The sequence below is a fragment of the Ovis aries genome, chromosome 2, assembly GCF_016772045.2.
Source record: "Ovis aries strain OAR_USU_Benz2616 breed Rambouillet chromosome 2, ARS-UI_Ramb_v3.0, whole genome shotgun sequence".
NCBI lineage: Eukaryota > Metazoa > Chordata > Mammalia > Artiodactyla > Bovidae > Ovis > Ovis aries.
In genome coordinates, this window is record NC_056055.1 from 111875236 (window position 1) to 111896930 (window position 21695).

Genomic DNA, 21695 nt, shown 5'->3' on the forward strand with positions numbered 1-21695 from the left:
AAAGGAGTACACAGAAGCAGCCAGCATGGCCCTGCAGTCGTGGCTCACTGTTGTTTGTGGTTTGAGAAGCCCAGATGTCCGAGGAGATTTTCTTCTTGGGCGTGACGTCGAGGTTTTCTTCTGTGGGCATGGTGTACAGTGCAGCTGGACTGTCTGCTACTATGTTGAAGCTTCGGGTTGCAGAAACAGTCACAAATTCATCCCCAGCAAGCCCTGTGCTGTCAGAGCTGCCCCTTGGGAGGCATTTGGATCCTGATCCTAGTTTGTGCTTAGAAGTGCCATTAATCTTGAAATTGCACGCAATCTTGTAATTTTTGTTCTTTCCCTCCTCCCAGTTGTGGTTACTTACCTGTTTGCTAGAAAGGTTTCTGTGGCCCTAAGACCTTGAAGGAGGATAGAGAGGAGTCTTAAAGGAGGCTTGGGTATAGCATGTAGCTGCTGCTCTGTGTAGATGCCACCGATGTCTTTTTTTTTAATGGGTTTCTGATTCCTTTTCCCTTCCACTTACTGGAAGAGATGTAAATAAGTCATCTGTTCCTTCTTTTTCTTTCTCTCTCCAGACTCTGAATCCTCCTCTCCCCCCGCCCCCTCTCCAGGCGGCCACCCCCACGGGCACTGCTGTAGCTGCTGCTGCCGGGCTGGGCCCCAGGCCCACAGCTGGACCCACGGACCAGACCACACACCCGCGGCCACAGCCCCGCCCCAGCGTGTAAGTGTGGGGGTCCTTTCTGCCCCTGGACCGAACCCAAGTAGAGAGGCAGAGAACAGCTTTCTGGGGGGAGCTGGTGCCAGACTGGTGCCACTGTGTTTGTGATTAGGAAGCTCGTACTCTAAGGCTGGGCCTTCTTGGCCTTCCTCCGCGAGTGCTACCCGGGCTTCGTTCCCACCTTCATCCCCAAGTAAGGGAGCGAGGGGACAGGGAGGCCCCGCGCAGGTCAGACCTAGAGGAGGTGCGGCGGTGCCTGCAGTGAGCGTCCAGAGTCAGGTTACTCCATTCATTCTGCTCGTGGCTCAGTGCAGCCTGCGGGCGGAGGCCCCTCCGTGCACACTGACCCAGGAAACACTTGGTGCCTGCTCACGTTGCCGCCACTCTCCTTGTGTCGGTGGCTGTCACCTGTGCAGATGGGCTGTTGGGCTCTGTCCGTGATCTGGACTTGCTTTGCCTCTGACTCGCAAGTTCAGCGTCTACCCCAACTGAGCCCACGGATGCAGGTGCCGCCCGTTGCTGGTTCAGTGTGCGCGGAGAGGCTGTGTGCCAAGCTTCCCGGCGGGATTTTGGACCACATGTCCTCAACAAGGCTGCTTCCCAGGTCTCACCAGGGCCATCTGCAGGCCCAGTTTCCCAGCGGGCATCTGATGCCCTGCTGCAGGTGTGCATGCCGGGGGCTGGCATCAATTCCTCCACACCCACGAGTACCGTTTGGCGGGATCATCACCTTTGCACCAGGAGGGCCAGGTGGGAGGTTCTGAGTCAGGCGGCTTCTGCCTTTTCAGAGTGGATGGCTGCCGTTCAGTGGACAGTGATCGAGGCTGCCCACAGATTAAAGGATTCTACTTTCTGGTTTTTTTTGTACAAAACATTCAAGGCTTCGTGCCACAGAAGAGTCCTGCACATCGTGGGGTACGTCTGTTACTCACCTTGAAGTCCGATGTTTTTTCCTCTTCTAGGTATGTCGCCATTTATCCTTACACTCCCCGGAAAGAGGATGAGCTGGAGCTGAGGAAGGGAGAGATGTTTCTCGTGTTCGAGCGCTGCCAGGACGGCTGGTTCAAGGGGACGTCCATGCACACCAGCAAGATTGGGGTTTTTCCTGGCAATTACGTGGCCCCCGTCACGAGGTATGGCTCTGAGCAAGTGGCTTGCTGAGCCCTGAACACAGAAGCTTTGTCCTTTCCCATGATTTCCAGCCTATCCACAGTTCCTTCTCATGTTACAGTTCTGTGTTACACAGCCGGCATTGTAGAGGTCCCTGCCTGTATTTGCCAAAGTCCCTTCTAATCCTCAAGATTTTAGCTTACTCTTCACGTGTGAAATTGTAAGTTTCTTCCAATACAGGTGCCGGTTTTAAATTATTTGCTTTTAAGTCACATGTGAGAAGACTCTACTACACTGTTTTCAGTATTTTTCTGCTAGGAAATTAGTGCTGTTTAATATAAGCACAAGTGATGTTATTAATCCTCTTGGTTATGTGATGCTTACCTGACACCTGGCACTCAGAGTTCTCTGTTCTGCACGTTAATGCCAGGTCCTCAAACAGCTCCCTGGTGTATGTGCTGTTATGAACCCCACTCAACAGGTGAGCAGGTTGAGGTGGAGAGGTTAACCAATTTGAGGTCACCCAGTGAGGAGGTGCTGAAAGCCAGGTGTGTATTCCCATAGCTTGGGGATTATGTCTGAATTCTCAAAATTGCTTTTTATAATGCAATCAGAACTGAAACTCCTTTAACATGACGTGAGTCCCTCACCCTTCTCAGGGGAGGGCGGTTTTGCTCCCCAGGGGATTTTTGCAGTGTCTGGACATGCTTCTGATGGTCACGATGGGGGAGCAGGTGCTACTCGCCGCCAGTGTATAGAAACCAGGGATGCATACAGCACCCTGCAGGGCACGGCACAGCCTTCACAGAAGGGAGCTGTCTGGCCCCAAGTGTCACCGAGGCTGAGAAACCTGTTCTAGGATAGTAGGAGGCAAGCACTTGGGATGTGTTGATATGCACTGTTCACTGTATTTAAATATAGTCCCCGTTCTGGGCACTGAGGAAGCTTGCCCTGGAATGATCGTGATGACCTATGATGGGGTCAGTGCTGAGAAAACCCCGGGTTTTGGCCAGTGGGCTCTTAATAAACGGTCCAACCTATTTGTGTTAAATCATTTCTCAAAGCCCCTGATTTTGAATAAGTGGCTGAACGAACTGACATGCTGTCAGATGTCGGTCGCAATCCTCAGGCTGGCTGGCAGCCTAATCCAATGAAGATCACTGTCATTGCAGATGGCAACAGAACACTAGCTCCAATTAGACTTGCAGATTTTTCATCAGTGTGAACGTTCTTGTTGGTATATGCTAAAATCCACATTCACAGCCCAGAAGACGGTAGCTCTGTCTTCCCTGGGGGGATAAAACAAACAAACAAAAACCACAATAACTAAGGGAGATAAACCAAGCAACAACCACATGTCGACTTTCTGAAGAAAACATTTTCCTAAGACTCAAATACAAACTATCAAAAGTCTCTGGAGAGACGCTTCCTGATGGAAAATTCTCTGATATTCCTCATGGTAAATAATGAGGTTTGAGTTAATGAAGCCTTCTGCTTGGTAGAAAGTTTCTATCTATAGAACTGTCGTTTAAATGAATTTAGAATATTAAAAAGTACGTTACATAAAGCCGCACTGAACCGAATGGAGTGAAATTCAGCCGGTAAATACTTGTTGCGGGCCAGCTGTGCTGCTGTGACTGCGCACGCAGGAAGGGTGGGAAGCAACCGCTGCACGTGGCCCTGCTGTCAGGAAACCTGTACTGAGTCAGGAGCATTTCACTGGGAATTGACTGATAGGACTCCACATCGTGTTTTGTAATCAAGGGTCATAGAGGAAATCCACCTGAAACAGAGGAGAGTCGCGAGGTCCCGGGCCTAAGGCCAGGCTGCTTGGGATGACAGAATTGAAACGCAGGTGAGGGGGAGGCAGGGTGGAGGGAGCCCGAGGGACGTGACAAGTATGTGCGTGCACTCGCGCGTGTACACGGGCAGGTACAGAGAAGGCGCACGTGAGCCCAGCTGTGACAGCCTAGATGTCGCTCTGACAGGCCGAGAGGAAGCCCGGGCGAGAGTTACCCCCGGAGGGGAGCCGAGCCGAGGAGCCATGTCACCAGCAGAGTGCTGTGCGACCTCTCCCCTCAGAAGAGGCTTCCGGAGCTTTCTCTGCCTCGGGGCCGCTGTTCCTTGAGTGCGTTGCTCTTACCTTTGCTCCGATAACCGCGTTCTACAGGGTTACGTCTTGAGGCTCTGCACCATTTTCTTTGGCGTTGGTCGTCCTCTCTCCCTCTTGCTGACGGACTGGGTTTCTGTCTCAGCAGGGCCGTGACCAGCGCTTCCCAAGGCAAAGTCCCCATGCTGACGACTGGCCCAGCAAGTCGCGGAGGGGTCCCGGCCAACCCTCCCCCTGCAGGCGGGCCTGCCCAGAAGCCCCCGGGGAACGGCGTGGCTGGCGGTCCCGGGGTCCCCACAGCCGTGGTGTCGGCAGCTCACGTCCAGACGAGCCCCCAGGCTAAGGTCCTGCTGCATGTGTCCGGACAGATGACTGTCAACCAGGCCCGGAGCGCTGCAAGGACAGGTGGGCGCTGGGCCGAGGCCCTGGGAGAGGGGCCTGAGCAGCCTCAGACCTTGTACACCAGAGGCTGTGAGGATGTGAAGACAGTCTGAGGATGGTGGAACTTTAAGACAGTCTGAGAGAGCAAGATGGAACTTTTAAGACAGTCTGACAGAGCAAGGTGGGACTTTAAGATAGTTTGAGAGAGCAAGGTGGAACTTTAAGACAGTCTGACAGAGCAAGGCATCACGGACTCAATGGACCTGAGTCTGAGTGAACTCCGGGAGATGGTGATGGACAGGGAGGCCTGGCGTGCTGTGATTCATGGGTCACAAAGGGTCGGACACGACTGAGCGATTGAACTGAACTGAACTGAACTGACAGAACAAGGTGGAACCTTAAGAGAGTCTGAGAGAACAAGGTGGAACTTTAGGACAGTCTGAGAGAGCAAGGTGGAACTTTAGGACAGTCTGACAGAGGAAGGTGGCACTTTAGGACAGTCTGAGAGAGCAAGGTGGAACTTCAAGGCAATCTGCTGAGGGAGGTGGAAGAAGACACTGAATAACAGGAAGAGGGGCCAGCACAGTCTCAGCACCATCACTTTACATCGGCTTCATCTGGCTTCGCCTGCCCAGCTTGTGAGTCCAAGCCTGGTCTCCAGACCACGGGTCTGAAAGAAACTGTTACCAGGCGGGTCCTGAGAATGTCGATAGTCCTTGAAAATGTGACTTCTGTGGTCGAGACCAGCCATCTGGGGTCCCACTGCTGCGGAGGCGCAGCCCGCAGACTGCCGTCCGGGTGCTGGGATGAGCTTAGTCACTGCTCTGTTTCAGACACAGTCAGACCTTAAGTAGCTTTCTTCTTCCTGAAGCGTTTAAAACCTCCCAGGGGTCTTGGTTAACAGTGGTAGAGAAAACATGTTCAGCTCTATCCGGAAATCCAGAGCAGGAAGGCAGGTTCCGAGAAGAGGGAGAATAGGAAGCGGCACTGGGGCCAGGCTGCTCTGCCCAGCTGGGCGCGTGGGGGTGGCGCCTCGGCCAGAGCCCGGGGGGCTCCTGCACCCCTGGTGCTGTGGCCGTGCTGTCACTCGGCAGGCGTGGCAGCAGACCCTGTGTCACGGGACCGAGCGGGGCGCTGCCTGGGATCAGGGAGGGATGATGTCCAGGGGCCCCTCGAGGGTCAGAGTGTCTAAACTGCCACGGTTTCTCATCACTGACACGCGCAGGGCTCAGTGAGCAGCGAGGCTCCACTCATGCTTTCCTCCTCTCTTCCCTTGTCCAGTCTCAGCGCACAGCCAGGAGCGTCCCACAGCAGCCGTGACACCCATCCAGGTTCAGAGCACCCCGGGGCAGTCCCACCACCCCCTGGCGTCGCCACAGCCCCCTGCCCCACTGGGCCCCCCTGCCCACGCGGCTGCCAGTGGCCTGGGCCGGGTCGGAGGCCCCCTGGCCTGCACCACAGCCCCAGCGAGCATCCCTGCTGCCTCCCTGGAGCCCGAGCCCAGCGGCCGCCCTCTGACCCTGCTCCCAGGGACACCCACCTCTCCTGACAGCGGCTCGGCAGCCAGGCCAGACAAGGACGGCAAGGTGAGCCCCAGCAGCTGCTGACCCACTTGGGGTGCGGGGAGGTGGGGTTCCATTCAGCTCTGGGGCTTGTCCCCTAGCCGCTCACTCCCCTACCCCCTCGCTGCCCTGAACTCCTCCCGGTGAGTGAGCTTTGCTTCTAGTTAACTGTTCTGCAGAAATGCACTTAGGATATGAAGGAGCTGGAACTGTAGATCCAAAGTGTTGCTGGTGGATTCATTGCTCCTGCACTGTGTTTGACTATAATTTGTGTGGATGTGGATAGTTTTTCTCTTGACTTGAGATATAGGGGGAAATTAATTTCTAATTTGATATTTTTTATTAAAAAAAAAAAAAGATCCTTTGGGCCTGAATTTCAAAGAAATTGTAAGTGGGAAGCTATGTTTGAAAGACTGACCTGTGGCTGGGTTGTAGACAGAGGCGTGTGTGGTGGTGAAACGTGCACAGAAAGAGCAGCCTGCAGCAGACTCTGGTGATCGTGCTGCAGGCGTGACTTCCACTCCGTGCTCACGCGTGCCCCCCCCCGGACCGCTTGCCGGCTCTGGGCAGCTGTGGGGTCACACCTGCTTTCACAGTCATGTACGTCGCTCTTTAAATGACCAGGGAGCCTGTGAGCAGGGCTTTATAAGGAAATAAATGTAGCCTACTAAGAAGTTAATATTTAATTGTTGAGTTAACATGAGTGCTTTTGCAAAAGATCAGTATCAGTTCAATGTTTATGATTAACTACATTAAACTTGTACTGAAGCTCATGCGGTCCACCCTGCCAGGATCTTCAGAAAGTAAACTTACTTTACAGCTTAGATCTGAAGGTTCCAGGATAAGGCATCAGGGGCCATTGTCTCAGAGCATCAGGCTCTGGAGCCCAGGCCTCCGAAGGAAGGATTCATGCAATCTGCAGGAAGCCTGTGCTAGGGAGAATAACAGCCCCCATGTCCTGATCCCTGAAATTTGAGAATACATTTCCTTACGTTGCAGCAGGGGTCTTACAGATGTGATTCAATTAAAGGTTTAAAGATGAGTGGATTAGCTGAGTGAGCCCAATATAATAAGCAAAGGGATCTCCTTAAGGGGGAGGAAGGAAGAGGGAGGAAGGAAGATCAGGGCCAGAGGGAGATGACACCAGAAGCAGAGAGCAGTGACCTGTTTGCCCCGCTCAGTCCCCCTCCTGACAAGTGGCCACTGGCCCCTGCTAGGATGCCCTGTGGTCCCTGTGTCCTGTTGCGGAGCGTCAACACTGTCTTCGGGCAGCTCGAACTCCTGGAAAGCTCAGTCAGCACACACCTGTCTCCCTGTGACTTCAGACCCTCTCGCTGTGCTTTGAGGGACTGCATAGAAAATGATGGTCTCCTTTCTATGTGATCCCTGCAGGGAGTTCAGGGTTATCATCTTTTCTTAAAGGCTTCACTCTTGAGGGCTTTCCCCCCCATATTCTTCATGTCACAGGTTTCTAATTTCCCTTTCTAAATCTGCCACCTCATTTAATGTTCCCAGTTCATTAAAGAGGTTGTCCCTAATGGCTGTAAACTCAGTGACCCATGATTAGTGCAAGGAGCATCACTTCACCCCCATCACTCTGTCCTCTTGCCAGGACACGCAGAGAGAGCTTGGCGGATGCCTGGATGAGATCCAGCTGTCTCTCATTCTCCCATCCAGTCCCCCAGTCGCCTCACCATTTCTGCTGTAACCTGTGAGCCCGCATCTCGTGTAGGAGACTTCCTTGGTCTCACTTCCTTTTCTGAGTCAGCCTTTCGTCAGATACCCTGTTTTAGGATTTCCCAGGTGGTCTGCAAGCACTGTTGTGGTCATCTGTGAAAATGAGCACCACACAAGCCTTTCTTTGGCATGTTGAGTCGACCTTGGTCCCAGGTTCACCAGGATCTGTCAGAGATCAGTTGTGTTCCAGCTGTTAATTTCCTCAGTCCGCCGGGGTGGATCAGCCTGTTGGGAGGAGTGGTTTCATCTCTGAATCCCAGTTGCTCCCCCGTTTCCCTCCTACCAAGGTTTGTTCTTCCTGTCTAGTCTGGAAGGGACTCTTCATGCGTCTGAGGACCACCATCCACCCCAGGCACCAGATCCATGTCTTTCTTGTTCCCAACAAAACTTTAAAGCAGCACACACCCTACCCCCACTTTTTTTGGTCATTCGCATTTTTGTAAGTTTAAGTTCATTCTGGCCTTCAGCATCTTGACTTGCCACAGCCGTGGTATGTTCTTCTTGGGGGCCCTTCTCCTGATCTTTTTGTGGAGGCCTTTCTGTCACTTCCTGGGGCATCATCATCACTTCCTGGGGCATCATCATCACTTCCTGGGGCATCATCATCACTTCCTGGGGCATCATCATCACTTCCTGGGGCATCACACAAGTGCCTTCATCACTGGGAGCTTCTGCACCTTCACCTGCTGGAGTGATTTACAGTGTGTGCTTGGAGCTTCTTTCTGGAGAGCCCACCCACTGCTCTTGAAGCTTCAGGATTTCCTTCTGAATTTCAGGCCATGCATATATTTTCTTGTAACTTTTAAGATCAATTCTCACTAATTATTAGAGAAGTACAAATCAAAACTACAGTGAGGTATCAATATCACTTCACACTGGTCAGAATGGCCATCATCAAAAAGTCTACAAATGAGAAGGCTGGAGTGGCTGTGAAGAAAAGGGAACGCTTGTACCCTGTTATGGGAATGTAAATATGATGACTAGTGCAGAGAACAGTGTGGAGGATCCTTAAAAACTGAAAAATAGAGTAACCGTGTGACCCAGCAGTCCCATTTCTGGGCATATACCCAGAGGAAACCATAATTCAGAAAGATACGTGCACCCCATTGTTCACAGCAGCACTGTTTACAGCAGCCAAGATGTGGAAACAGCCTAAGTATCCGTCAGCATAGGAGTGGGCCAAGGAGGTGTGGGACATGTACACAGTCATAAGGAAGAGCAAAATAATGCCGTTTGCAGCAACATGGATGGACCCAGAGATTGTTACACTGCGTGAAGTACGGCGGACACAGAGAGACAAATACCATATAATATTGCTCATGTGTGGGATATAAAAAGAAAAAGGGCACAAGCAAACTTATTTACAAAACAGAGTAGAGTCGCAGATGTAGGAAACAAACATGGTTAACAGGAGGTAAGAGAGGGAGAGGCAGATTGGGATTGATATACGCACACTACTGTATAAATGGATGACTAACAAGGGCCGAATGTGTAGCTCGGGGACCTCTGCTCGGTGTTCTGTAATGACCTTTACGGGGAGAATCCCTGCCCTGCAGGTTAGCAGTGCTGTGGGCCACGCTAGGTAAATGGGGCCCGTGGTGCAGACCGCCTGGGATGGTTGATCGTCTGATCAATGCTTACCTTTATTTCCGTCGGCCAGACTGTCTCTCACTGAGCTCTGCTGTTACGGATCCCCCCACCCCCCGCCACCGCGCCCAAAGGATATTTGACTGAGTGGGAACTAAGTCAGTATTCAGGAAGAATTCCTCGGTGTTCTCTCTCCTTGAGGGCTGCTTATAGTTCTCCTTCCCTGTTAGTGGATCTTACTAGTCCCAGTTTGCCTAGGAAGCATTCTAAAGGGTTATTTCTCTCAACTGTTGTATTTTCGGACTGTGTTTTCAGTCAGAGGACTTGATGACCCAGTTGACACATTAGTAAAGCAATTTAAAATGATGGCTGTTATTACTTTGGGCATCAGAAGAATATTGACACTTGGGGTCTGGGCACAGAGAAGAGCCAGCCCTGGATCTGGGTTCCTAGCAGAGCAAGACCACAAGGAAAAGACCCCAGGAGACCAAGACCCATGAGGTGGCTTCTATGGCGTGAGGCTGATGGGAGTAATTCTCATTTAGACACTTGCTTGCAAAAAGAGACGCAAAATGTTTTCATTATACTGATGGGCTTTTTTTTCTTAATTTTGTAGTTGTTTTTGGTAAAGAATCTGCCTGAAATATAGGAGATGTAGATTTGATCCCTGGTGGGGAATATCCCCTGGAGAAGGTAATGGCAACCCACTCCAGTATTCTTGCTTGGAGAATCCCATGGACAGAGGATCCTGGCTATAGTCCATGGGGCCGTAAAGAGTTGGACACGACTTTGTTTTTTTAATTAAAGAAGTATTTGCACAACAGATATGGTTTGACTTCTGTTATTATCGGTTTGTTAAATTTCATCAACAGTGATGAGTGAAAATGACTTAGCCCTTCACCCTGATCAAGACATCATCCCCTATAAGGGATAAGCTGCAGGTCTATTAGTTGAGTATAGAACAGGCAGAATTTCAGGAAATTAAAGCTATTGTCTGAAATTTCCATTTTGTCCTAAAGTGTCTACTTTGCCTTCACCAAGCCTGGGAAGTGAATTGGTGGGATTTTGGTTTCCCATCCTTTTTATCTGCTCATCCCACCTCCATGGAGGTTGGTGATGAGCACTTGAGTGTCCAGAACCAGGGAAGATGCGCAGGTGGGTGGGGGTTGTGCGGAGAGGGGAAGGGCATTGAGCGCACAGCCCCAGGAGCCAGACCAGGAGTCCCAGACACCCTCAGGGGTCCCTTGGAAAGCTCAAATCTGAACTTGAAACTCTACCAGCAGAACCATGTCTCCAACCCATGCACTTTTTTTTTTTTCTTAGAAAGAGAAAAAGGGGCTGTTGAAGCTGCTGTCCGGGGCCTCCACCAAGCGCAAGCCGCGGGGATCACCGCCGGCCTCACCCACGCTGGATGCTGAGCTGGGGGCCGAGCTGTCCTGCGGGCCCCCGGGGCCCCCCTGCGCCTGCCCCGGGCCCTGCGATGGGGACGCCGTGGCCCCCGGCCCCCAGCGCAGGTCCTGCTCCCTGGACTCGGCCCCAGTGGCGCCACCCCCCCGGCAACCCTGCTCGTCCCTGGGCCCCACAGCCAGTGAGGTGCGGCCCGCCGTGTGCGAGAGGTGGGTTCTTGTCATTGGCGCTGGGAGCTGCCAGGTCTGTGGCACCCGCGGCATCTCCGGCTCCTTCCTGGGGTCTGCGGTGACAGCCGGCGCTGGCTCCTGTGCCCCTTGGGTGACGCGCTCCATCTCTGCGGTCCCCTCTACATCCTCACCCCTTTCCATCATGTCTCCAGAGCTCTCCTCTATGGGGCAGTGCTCACGGCAGCCCTGGTCCCTGCCTTCTCCTGGCTCCTCGTTCACGGCCAGCCAGCCACCCTCATTTCATCTTCAGCCCTTTTTATCGAAGGTTTATGAACACCACTGCCTGCTAGTTGTAGGGCACCTGGAGTGTTCCGTCCCCCGAGTTCTCTTCAGCTTCTTCCTGAGCCAGAGTGTGGCAGGGTTCTCCTGGCCCGACCCCTGCTGACCCGCTGACGGGGCTCCGTTACCCGCAGAACAGTGAGCCCCGTTCAGTGACTGTGGCCTCGAGTCACCTTTACAAATGGGAGCTGTCCTGTCTGTTTCGCTGCTGGGGCTCTTGGAGCATGTTAGGAAAGAAAATCTACTTAATAAAACAGAAACCTGCTAGGAAAAAAATAAAGCTGATCCAAGAGCAAAAAAAAACAAAAACAAAAACTTGCTTGGATGATATGAATTAAAAGCGCAGCATGGTCTGCTGCCTGGAAGATGGCCTGAAGCACTCTGAAACTAGAGGACTGTTTTCCCGTAACCTCAGCATGAGTATGTAAGCATTTCCTGGAGGAGGTGCCATCTGTCTCTGCAGGCTCGAGTCCCCGTGTCCCTGCGTCTGACACAGAGCATGTTTCTCATCTGTGGAAGTGTCGCCTTTGGGGCAGTATTTTCTGTTAATGATTCAGGATCTTGCTGTAAAGAGTTATACTTTACAATGAAGTAAATCCACCTGAACTCTGAATTTCAGATGAAATACCCACTGAAACCTGAGGCCTGCACTCAGACAGTTTGGGGGGCTTACTTTATTATCCAGAAGTAACTCGGGAAAGAATTAATCAAACAATCTATGTGCCTTAAATACAAAGTACACCATTCGCTGTGTACTTTTATGGGGGCATGAGATAATTGTGTGTAGCTCTGACCCTTCTAAAACCAGTTTTGAAATGAGACATTACCCTAAAGTGTTTCTGCCTCACCCATGAAACCATTCTGTCTTTCCCCTCATCCACTGGACTCTCAGTAAAGCTTTGAGGTTTTGCCCCAAGTTCACGTCCCCCTTCATTCCAAGAGTCTTGCCTTTTCCTGCGGTGTCTCTTGGCTCTCCAGGGAGGGTGCCTCTGCTCCTGGACCCAGTCCAGTGACTCATTTACTCTCTCTGGGCCACAGAGGCAGTCTTGGCCCCCGATGCTGAGTGCAGGTCCCTCTGTGAGCTGAGCCTGCTCGCTCTCCTGTCATTGGTGGGGTTCCTGTGTCTGCCTGGGGGGCTGCTTCACTGTACCAGAGCCCCCCACCCCCGCCCCGCCAGGCTCTGGCCAGCGCCGCCACCTCTCCCTGACCCTGCCCCCAGCACTGGCTCTTTCCAGAGGCCAGGTGTGCCAGTCTCCAAGCTTTTGCACCCCAGCCTTGCTCACAGAGGGGCTCCTTGCTTACAGAAGGCTCCCACAGTCTAGAGCATCTCAACAGGAGGGGCCGCAGGCAGCTGCCCCTCCAGACAAGGAGCAGGCGGGTTTACACGTGGGCAGGGCACGCTGGGATCCTCTGCCTGGTATTTTGTGGAAGCATTTCCATTTTTACAAGTGGGAAAGTGGTCTTTGGAGAGAATTTCTGCCCCGCGTTTATATTTTTATAATCCACGTGCTCAGTGGAATATCGAGTCTAACAGCCAACCTTGCCAGCTTCTCACAGCCTTTTTGCCATCCTACAGTGATTGATGGTGATGCTATGTGTCTAACTCAGCTTCTTAGGTCTGCCTGACTATAGACACAATCGGAAAAATGTATGGAAGCAAGTAGCATAGGAAAACAGTCTATTATCCTGTTATCCACTGGGAAGGAAATTTTTTGGTTACTCAAAAACTTCCAAGGATGTATTTTAGGGATTACCCCTTTTGGAATTAAAAAAATTTCAACCTAAGAAAGAAGAAGCACTTCATACTAAAAATGCAGGGAAGGTTAGCTTTCACATCAGTCTAATTTAAGAAGCATTTCAGGATCTTAGCATCCTCGATTCACCAGAGTCTAAATGTCACGACTCCTGCCCCCGCAAAGTGCGAGAGCGTGGGGCTCTTCTGGTAGAATTTTTCCTTCTAGAGTTCCACAGAAATATTTTTACTGTCTAATATCAGTCTAGTATGAGATGGGATTCATCTACAGATGAGAGTGACAACAGGAATAAAATTTCCTCTCAAGGTGGGACCCTGCCCCATTAACCTCCAGCGGGAGAAAGGGCAGCTCTGCTTACATCTCATACTGTGAGAGCGAGGGAGGCGCCCGGAGGTATGCTGGCAGATCTGGTACCAACTGAGCCTGTTCTTTGAGGAGCAGAAGGAATCTTTTGTGTTTGTGAGAGAGACTGAGGAAAACAAGCAAGAAATGCTATATTCTGGGGGCGGAATAGAATTGATGACAGCGGAGATAATAAAGCAGATAGTGCAGGCTCTATTTTGGAAGGACTGAGGAAAAATAACTAGGAAATGGCAAAGAGAAAGGAGAAATAAAATATTTCAGAAGGGATGGCAAGTAAAGTACATGTGACAGTTTTTTTCCTGCAAAAAGAAATTACAGATAAAGGACACACAGCAAGTCATCTCCGCATATTTTCAAGTTTAGGATTTAAACTGATAACCACGTACCTATAAGCCCATCTGCTAAACTGGGAAGGGACCTCTGACCCTTGATCAGGGACCATACCAGAAAACATACAAATTGGACAGGACAGATTTATAGAGAGGCAGCTGGGCTTCCACGGAATGATTAATCTGAGGCTGCGACCGTAAACCCACTGGGTGAAGCAGTGAGCGCAGGTCGCTCAGACTTCAGCAAACTACGAAGCAGGCGAGTCTGGTTGTGCTAGTGACACACCGTAGCAGAGGTCAGCCACCCGGACAGGACAGCAGGCGCCCTGCCTCCCAGAACCTGGGGACTCGATCTGGGCGAGATCCGGAGAGATGAGAAACAAAAAGACGTGAACTGCAGAAAACATGAGAAAGACCAAAAAAATTAAGGAAGTGGGAAATTTGTGCTAATGAAAGACTACGAGTGCCCAGGCTAAGCAGAGGCCAGAGTGCCTGAGCCTGGAGCGGAAAGACTGCCCTGGGGGTGTCCATGGAGCTGCTTCGCACAGCAGGTGTCTCTTTCTTGCATTCCACCCTGGTCAGCATCCCCCAGGTCTCAGGGTTGCATGAGAGGCTGAGGCCCTTGTGGCCGGGCCTGTGAGCCGCCCTCCGTGCCCCCTGTGACCTCCGGGCTTTGTCCGAAAAGAGCAGGAGGCACATCCTAACAACCAGGAGCCACGTAGCTTTGGGTGGTTTTCCTTCCTTGCTTGCTCCTTCCTTGTCTGTCTTCTTTCTTTCAGCTTTCCATTAATTTTTTAAAATATGTATTTGTCTGGCTGCACCGGGTCTTAGTTGCAGCATAAGAATTCCTAATTGCGAATGCATGTAAGAATTAAAGATTTTAAAATGTAAAAAATAAAAAACTAAAAATAAAATAAAAAAAAGAAAAGAAAAGAAAAAAAAAAAAGAATTCCTAATTGCGACCTGTGAGATCCACTTCCCTAACCAGGGGTTAAACCCTGGCCAGGCTCCTGCACTGTGAGTGGGGAGTCAGCCCCTGGACCACCAGGGAAGTCCTTTCATTTATTTTCAAATTCATTTATCTTTTTAAAAATTGTGGTAAAATGTCCATAAAATCTGCCATTTTTTTTTTCAGGGATCCAGTTCAGTAGCATTAAGTACATTCACATTGTTGTACAACCATCACTGCCATCCATTTCTAGAGCTTTTTCATCACCCCGTTAAACACTCACTTCCCATTCCCGCCTTCCCCAATTCCTGACAAACCCCCTTCTCGTTTCTCTCGGTCTGACTAGTCTCCACGCCTCATAGGTGGAATTGTGTGTGACTGATTTCACTTAGCATAATATTTTGAAGGTTCATCCATGTTGCAACTTCTGTCAGAATTTCACTCCTTTTTGAGGAGCGTTGTACATTTGGAAAAATCACTTTGCTATACAATTAAGCCTTTCCTTTCGTCGTTGGACATTCTTAGGAAGGATGGCTGTGTGTACTGTGCTAAGGACCATGCACAGGGCTTCTGGAGTCTAGTCAGGGATGAAGTTTCCTTCAGTCGCAGGGCAGATGGAGCAAGGCTTTGAGAGCCTGTTGGACATGGGTGGACTCCGGGTTTGTCCAAGGGAGCCCCCAGGGGACCGTGTGAGCCAAGACCTGGGGTTGGGGGCAGAGGCTGTACTTCGGGGCTGTGTCCCTGTGCACAGGTGTGTGTGCACATTCACGGGGATAACCATTAGCTGCAGCTGCAGAGACTGAGGCCATTGAGCGCTTCACATGCCAGACTGGGAAGTAACCTTGCTCCGAGGAGGTGGGAAGCTGTAAAGAATACTGAGCGAGAAATGGCTGCAAATAGAGCTGGCAGTTAAGAAAGTTAGTGTGTTGATCACGTGCAGAATGCAGTGGGGACAGGAAGAGACTGGAGGCTGGGAGGACAGGCAGGTTATTCGCTCAGGTGGGAGGTGGCAGAGCGGCGAGGCTGGGGTGCAGATGTGGCAGGTGGACCCCAGGTCCATGTCGGGCGTGGAGAGAAGCATGGCCCCTGAGGCACCATACGCCCCAGAATCCCTGCTCAGAACACTCGAGGGGGCGTGGCTGGAGCAACGGGTGTTGGGCTCTGTGGCTGCACTCACGTTGCCTGGGGTCAGAGAACATGGACTTGGCAAAGCTTCTCCGGGCCTGAGATGGTGGCCTGCTGTGCCCAGAGTTGGTCTTGAGCATCCCTGTTGGGAATCTTGGGGCACATCGCTCTTCGAGCCAGGGCCGGGGTCTGAGCAGAGTCTCTGCTGCAGCCAGTGGTCTCCCTATTTTCCAAGGTCATGGTTCTCGTTCCACTCAACTCAGGAGGCTCATCCCTCAGCCATGAGAACCCTCTCCCCTGGGGACTCGGCAGGAAGATTGTGGTCTTAGCTCAGCAGCAGTTCTAGTTCAGAAAATATTTGACAGAGTTGGTTTAGTGCATTTTCTAAAATGCAAATGTTAATCTAGTCACTTTTTTCAAGAACTGCTTTTGTTCCATTTCACCTTTAAGGCAGCTCACGGAGGACCAGGGGCGATACGTTTCATCAGAGATTGGCTCTGAATATGATGAATTACTTGTGTGCTTCTTTCTATAATTATGGAGCTTTGCTCAAATGTTAACCTGCCCCAGATGGCAGCTTTTCACAGGCTCTTCAGCCTGTTGGCGTTGGAGCTGAGACACCTTCTCATCTGGATCCCTTCCTCCAGAGTAGCCCACGATGGACTCGTTCATCCTGCTTTGCAAGCTGTCAGAGAAGGGCTTCCAGAACCCCGGCCCCGTCGTTCTAGAGTTTGTCAGGCGTGTGGTCAGGCTGCTGTCCTCCAGGTCACACCTCCTGGAAGCACCAGGAGCCCGCCCGCCCTTGCCCGAGACACACGGTCGTGGTGGGAACTGGCACTCACGGTGTAAGCTCTGTGATAGACACCTCTTGGCAGCCCTGTAGCTGAGTGCGCCATGCCTCTGTTGTCCCCACATCATCTGGTAACGCCTGTGTGGCCACAGCCATCCTAGTGCAAAGATGAGGAGACTGAGGCTCAAGCAAAAGCTGCTCTGAGCATAGGCCCCAGGCCACTTCTCATGAGAGGCCAGGCCTCCCCGGCCACCCGCAGGCTTGCTCGCAGCCTGTCCTGTCTCTGGCTTCCCAGGACCTCTCACGAACAGCCAGGCAGCCTCCATGCTGTGCTTCTGCTCCACAGCCTGGATGGCAGCTTGGTTCCTGAGCCCAGGGTCACCCAGGAATGGTCCAGGCGGCCGCTGGGCCTTTGCAGAGATGCCTGTATTGATCAAGTCATAGCCTGAGGCTCTTGTTCATGTCCTCACATGGATGGATTCTGGTCCTTATGGGTTGGAGGCTGGTAAAACCAGTGATCCTCCAGAAGGACCGCACTCTGATGGGTTTCAAGAGGTTGAGGCAGTTGTGTAGACCCTGTTCCAACGACTGTTTTTTCAGCCATGACATTCTCCATGTGCTGTTAAGAGTGAGTCCTAGGAGGCTAGAAGTTCGTTTTCTGACTTTAAGTGCCAAATGAGAGTAGAAGTTGAGCTGGTTTTACAGCTCTGTTGTTGTTTAGTTGCTAAGTTGTATCCAACTCTTGGCAACCCTGTAGCCTGTACCCACCAGGCTCCTCTGTCCGTGGGATTTCCCAGGCAAGAATAGTGGAGGGGGTCACCGTTTAGGCTCTAAGTTCTTTTTCTGACTTTGAGAACCAAATGAGCATAGAAACTCAACCACTTGAATAGCTTAATACTCACTGATTAGCATCAACCAGCGAGAGAGGTGTGTCCACATTTATAAGTGTAAATCATGACTCCAGAATCAGAGGCTCAAATTGACTGTGAACATGTATTGTTTCACAGTTCTGAGAGTTAGGAGTTTGAGGGTGGCGTACATGACTGGTCCTGGCTTAGGGCATTTTTTGAGGTTAGTGTCCAGACATCCACCTGAGCTGCAGTCTTGTGAAAGCTTGAGTAGGGAGAGAAGATCCCTTCCAGGTGGCTGCCCACGTCGCCACCGACTTTTGGAAAGAGACCTGTCTTACGTGGCCTGCACGTCTGTGCATGGGGGGATGACTCACCTGGCAGCCTAGGTGGTTTCCCGGAGGCTGCCGCACACCTGTTAGGACCCGGCCTCAGCACCCCAGATCATCATCTGTGCAGGCTCCTATTGGTCACACAGGTGGGCAGAGACCACACAGGGTGAGACACAGCCCACCTCCCCATGGCTTCTGTGGCTCTTGAGCATAATTTTGCAGAAGGAAACAAGCCTGGAAGCAGGGGTAGCTGACCTTAAACCAGCCAGGCTTCAGGAATCTTGAAGTGATAATTACACCTTCTCCCAGTGATCCCTGAGTTGAGAACGCTCGGAGAGGCAGACCATAGGTCAGACCCGTGGCAATCAGATTGAGCAGGTGGCCCCAGTCCCCCTCCTTGTGTGAACCTTGGGACAAGCTGCCCCGGGAAGAGCTGGGTGTGTATGGAAGAGCTTCCCTGGAGTCCAGCCTCATCCAGCTCAGTCCTTGGTCACTTGTGGACTTTTATGCACGTCCAAGTGCTGTTCACAGCAGGTCTCTGCTCAACGGGGGACGGTAGCGGTTTGGGTCATTTTACCAACATCGTAGGCAGATGTGTGCTCTGTGAACATCTGAGGCATGCACGCTGGCTTTGCCTGACTCTGAGCAGCTGCAACTGAGCCCCCACCTTCCCTCTCCCTCCCCAAATTCTACTGTCATCTGCCTCTGCCTCCCTCCTCCCCCTCCCCCCGCCATCTATCATCCTCCCCTTCCCTCCTCCTGCCCCTCATCATCTGTCTGTTCCCCCATCTATCTATTCCCCTGTCCATCTTTCATTTATTCTCTCTCCCCCCAAGTATCATCTGTAAATCTATTCTGTCACCCATCTACCACCTATCTGTTCCCCCGCCTGTCTATCATTCACTCTCTCTCCCCGCATGTACCATCTCTCCCTCTGTGCTCTGGAGCCTGACTGTCCATCACCTCTCTGTCTCCCACCATCTCTCTGTCACCCGCCTTCTCTCTGTCACCCACCATCTCTCTCTCACCCACCTCCTCTCCGTCACCCACCGTCTCTCCGTCACCCACCATCTCTCTCTCACCCACCGTCTCTCTCTCACCCACCGTCTCTCTCTCACCCACCATGTCTCTGTCACCCACCTCCTCTCCGTCACCCACCGTCTCTCCGTCACCCACCTCCTCTCCGTCCCCCACCATCTCTCTCTCACCCACCATCTCTCTGTCACCCACCATCTCTCTGTCACCCGCCTCCTCTCTGTCACCCACCGTCTCTCTGTTTCCCCCTCGCAGGCACCGGGTGGTGGTCTCCTACCCACCGCAGAGCGAGGCAGAGCTGGAGCTCAAGGAGGGCGACATCGTGTTCGTGCACAAGAAGCGGGAGGACGGCTGGTTCAAGGGCACGCTGCAGCGGAACGGGAAGACGGGGCTCTTCCCCGGGAGCTTCGTGGAGAACATCTGAGGGGCCGCCGGGCCGGACCGCGTCCGTCTCCGCAGCCCCCGACGGCCCGCAGGCCCTTCGCCCCTTGCCTTGGCCGCCTGCCACCTGCCTTGAGCTGTCTGATACACTCCACAAAAGAACCCAGCTGAGATGGACAACTGTTTACAAGGCTTAACTAATTTATTTGCTTTTTTAAACTTGAATTTTTCCTGTAATAGATGAATTCTTTGGATTATGATTTTGAGAAGTTATTAATTTATGAAACAGTAGCCAATGAGAGGCTGGGTGACCCCCTGTTGGAAGCAACAGAGCCCCCTCGGTGCAGAAGATGGCCCCAGGGTGCCCTGGTGGCTCAGAGGGTAAAGAAGACGGCCCCGACCTCCCGGGCTCACTCCCTTCCTTGGGTCTGGGACGCCGGCTGTCGCGCTTGGCCATCTCTCTGGGAAGTCAGGGCCTGCGAGTGAACCCAGGGCGCTGAGGGAGGCCCGGGTGGCAAGGTGGGCACCTGTCTTTCTGGTTGGGCCTGGAGTCACTGCAGAGCCCAGTCCTCACTTTAATTGTGAGGGTCTCCGATTTCCTGCGAGAGGGGGGAGTAAAGCACAACCCTTGGAGAGCATGTATTCAGAAGTAGGTTTAGTTGTGTCACAGAAGTGGCTCGGCTCCGTGGCTGGACGTTGAAGAATCGCGGTTGCGCCCTGTCTGCGGACGGCCCTGAATACCCCCGTGCTGTCACCGCAGGCGGCCTCCGTGTGTGGTGCAGGAGGGCCCCACAGGCGTTCGTGGGGCTCTTCCCATGCCCCCCACCCCTCGGTGGGGCTGCACCCCACACAAGGGCCACAGGGAACGCTGCGGCCGTGCGGCTGGGCCAGGCAGCCCTTCGTCTGCCCAGGTCACTCCGAGCGCTGCTGTCCCCGGGTGGCCGAGGCCCTGGCTGCACCCCTTGCAGGCTGCTGGGCACGTGTGAGCTGAGCCCATGATCCCTGCCGCCCCTCTGCAACAGCCATGCCGGCCCCACCCCAGCTAGCCGCACAGCCTGGCTCAGGGCCCCCCTCACAGCAGAGCCAGGGAGGGGGCCTGGCAGCGGCGGAGACAGCGACCACAGTTTTCTCGTGAGAAAGCAAAAACGAAAACCCTTCTCATTTTTCACCTCTAAGAATTGCAACTAGGGAGTCAAAACATGGACTGAGAGTCTTCTTGCAAGCAGTTTTATGGTCTTAAAGAGATATATTATGTGGTTGAAATGAAATCATTCCTAAATTAACCATTTTTTATAAGACACTGTACATTATGTTCCTGTGTATTGAATTTTTTAAAAAAATACTGGGATATTCATGTAATATATAAAGTTTTGGTGAAATGAACTTCAGCTAGAAAAAAAAGCTGCCATCAGCTTTCATCTGTGTAAGTTGACACCAATGTGTCATAATATTCTTTATTTTGGGAAATTAGTGTATTTTATAAAAATTTTAAGAAGTAAAAAGACTACTACCAGATAAGATCACTTTTTTACCTGTCTTTTCTCCATATTTTAAGCTATGTGATTGAAGTACCTCTGTTAATAGATTCCTGGTATGAAGTTGGTTAAAATTTCATCTGTTAATAGATCACTTAGATAATGTGTGGGTTTTCTGTTGGTTTTGGGGCACAGTAGATGGAGATTTTGTAACAAGGGCTTGTTACTTGGCGATAGGGTAATGATAAAATTGCAGTTTATCATTCCTTTTCATGTTAATAATTTGAAGACTGGAGAAAAGGTTCAAGATTAAAATTTGATGTTCAAACTTTATGACTCTTTTACCTTTTTCTTTTCTTTTTTAAACATGGGACACATTTGACATCATTTCTACTTCATAAAGATTCTTTGCATATACCTCAGACAAATGGCATCTACAATAATCAGCTTACTGGCTATGATATATTTTAGCCCTCCAGTCAGCAAACCTTGCTTATTAAGGTTTCCCCAAGGGTTGTAAAGTCCTCTTGAAAGAGTGTGTAGCATCTCACCAGGGAAAGAGTGACGTGCCTGCTGCCCTTTCCCCTTTCATGGTGGCTACATCCTCTGATGACTTCGCAAGTCTTTTCTTAGCTACAGAAGGACCAGACCTAAACCACCTGTGCCACAGCCTGTAGGTCTCAGCAAGGCTTGGGAACATCGTCTGCAGACTCACTTATGACTTTAATCTCCCCTGGAAACCACCAAGTCCTAAGTTTAAAACACTGTGTCTACCAGGTTAAAAATATATGTATTTTCCTATTTTAATTTTTGTTGTTGCTGTTGAGTTGCTAAGTCGTGTCCAATTCTTTGTGACCCCATGGACTGTAGCCGCCCAGGCTCCTCTGTCCATGGGATTCTCCAGGCAAGAATACTGGAGTGGGTTGCCATTTCCTTCTCCAGGGGATCTTCCCGACCCAGGGATCAAACCCTATACTTAACATCTCCTGCATTGGCAAGTGGGTTCTTTACCACTAATGCCACTTTGGTTTTGCCAAAAGTGACCTCTGTAACCAGGTGGGCAAGACAGTGATGACTTAGTTTCCTCCTGTTTCTGCCCCGTCTCCTCCCTGGGTGACAGTGAGGAGGAGGAAACCACAGGCCTGTATTGAAAAGTGCTATTTTAACACGTGCATTGTTTTCAACTCTGCTTTCAAATATTTCAC

The 21695-nt window shown here is 51.5% G+C and overlaps 1 protein-coding gene across 5 annotated transcripts in view; it reads left to right on the forward strand.

The window, feature by feature from the left end:
• The window catches only part of SH3RF1 (SH3 domain containing ring finger 1), a 157440-nt gene extending 136617 nt beyond the window's left edge, over positions 1-20823 (forward strand). For 2 of the 5 annotated variants that reach the window (XM_027964644.2, XM_027964645.2), the window contains exons 7-12: positions 561-709; positions 1669-1839; positions 4072-4331; positions 5589-5893; positions 10517-10809; positions 18890-20823. In XM_027964644.2, coding sequence (XP_027820445.1) covers positions 561-709; positions 1669-1839; positions 4072-4331; positions 5589-5893; positions 10517-10809; positions 18890-19058 — 1347 coding nt within the window. In that variant the 3' untranslated portion in view covers positions 19059-20823. The remainder of the gene's footprint in view (positions 1-560; positions 710-1668; positions 1840-4071; positions 4332-5588; positions 5894-10516; positions 10810-18889) is intronic. The other 3 variants (XM_015093285.3, XM_027964646.2, XM_042243566.1) reach the window with 3 other exon arrangements.
• Positions 20824-21695: the final 872 nt, after the last annotated feature.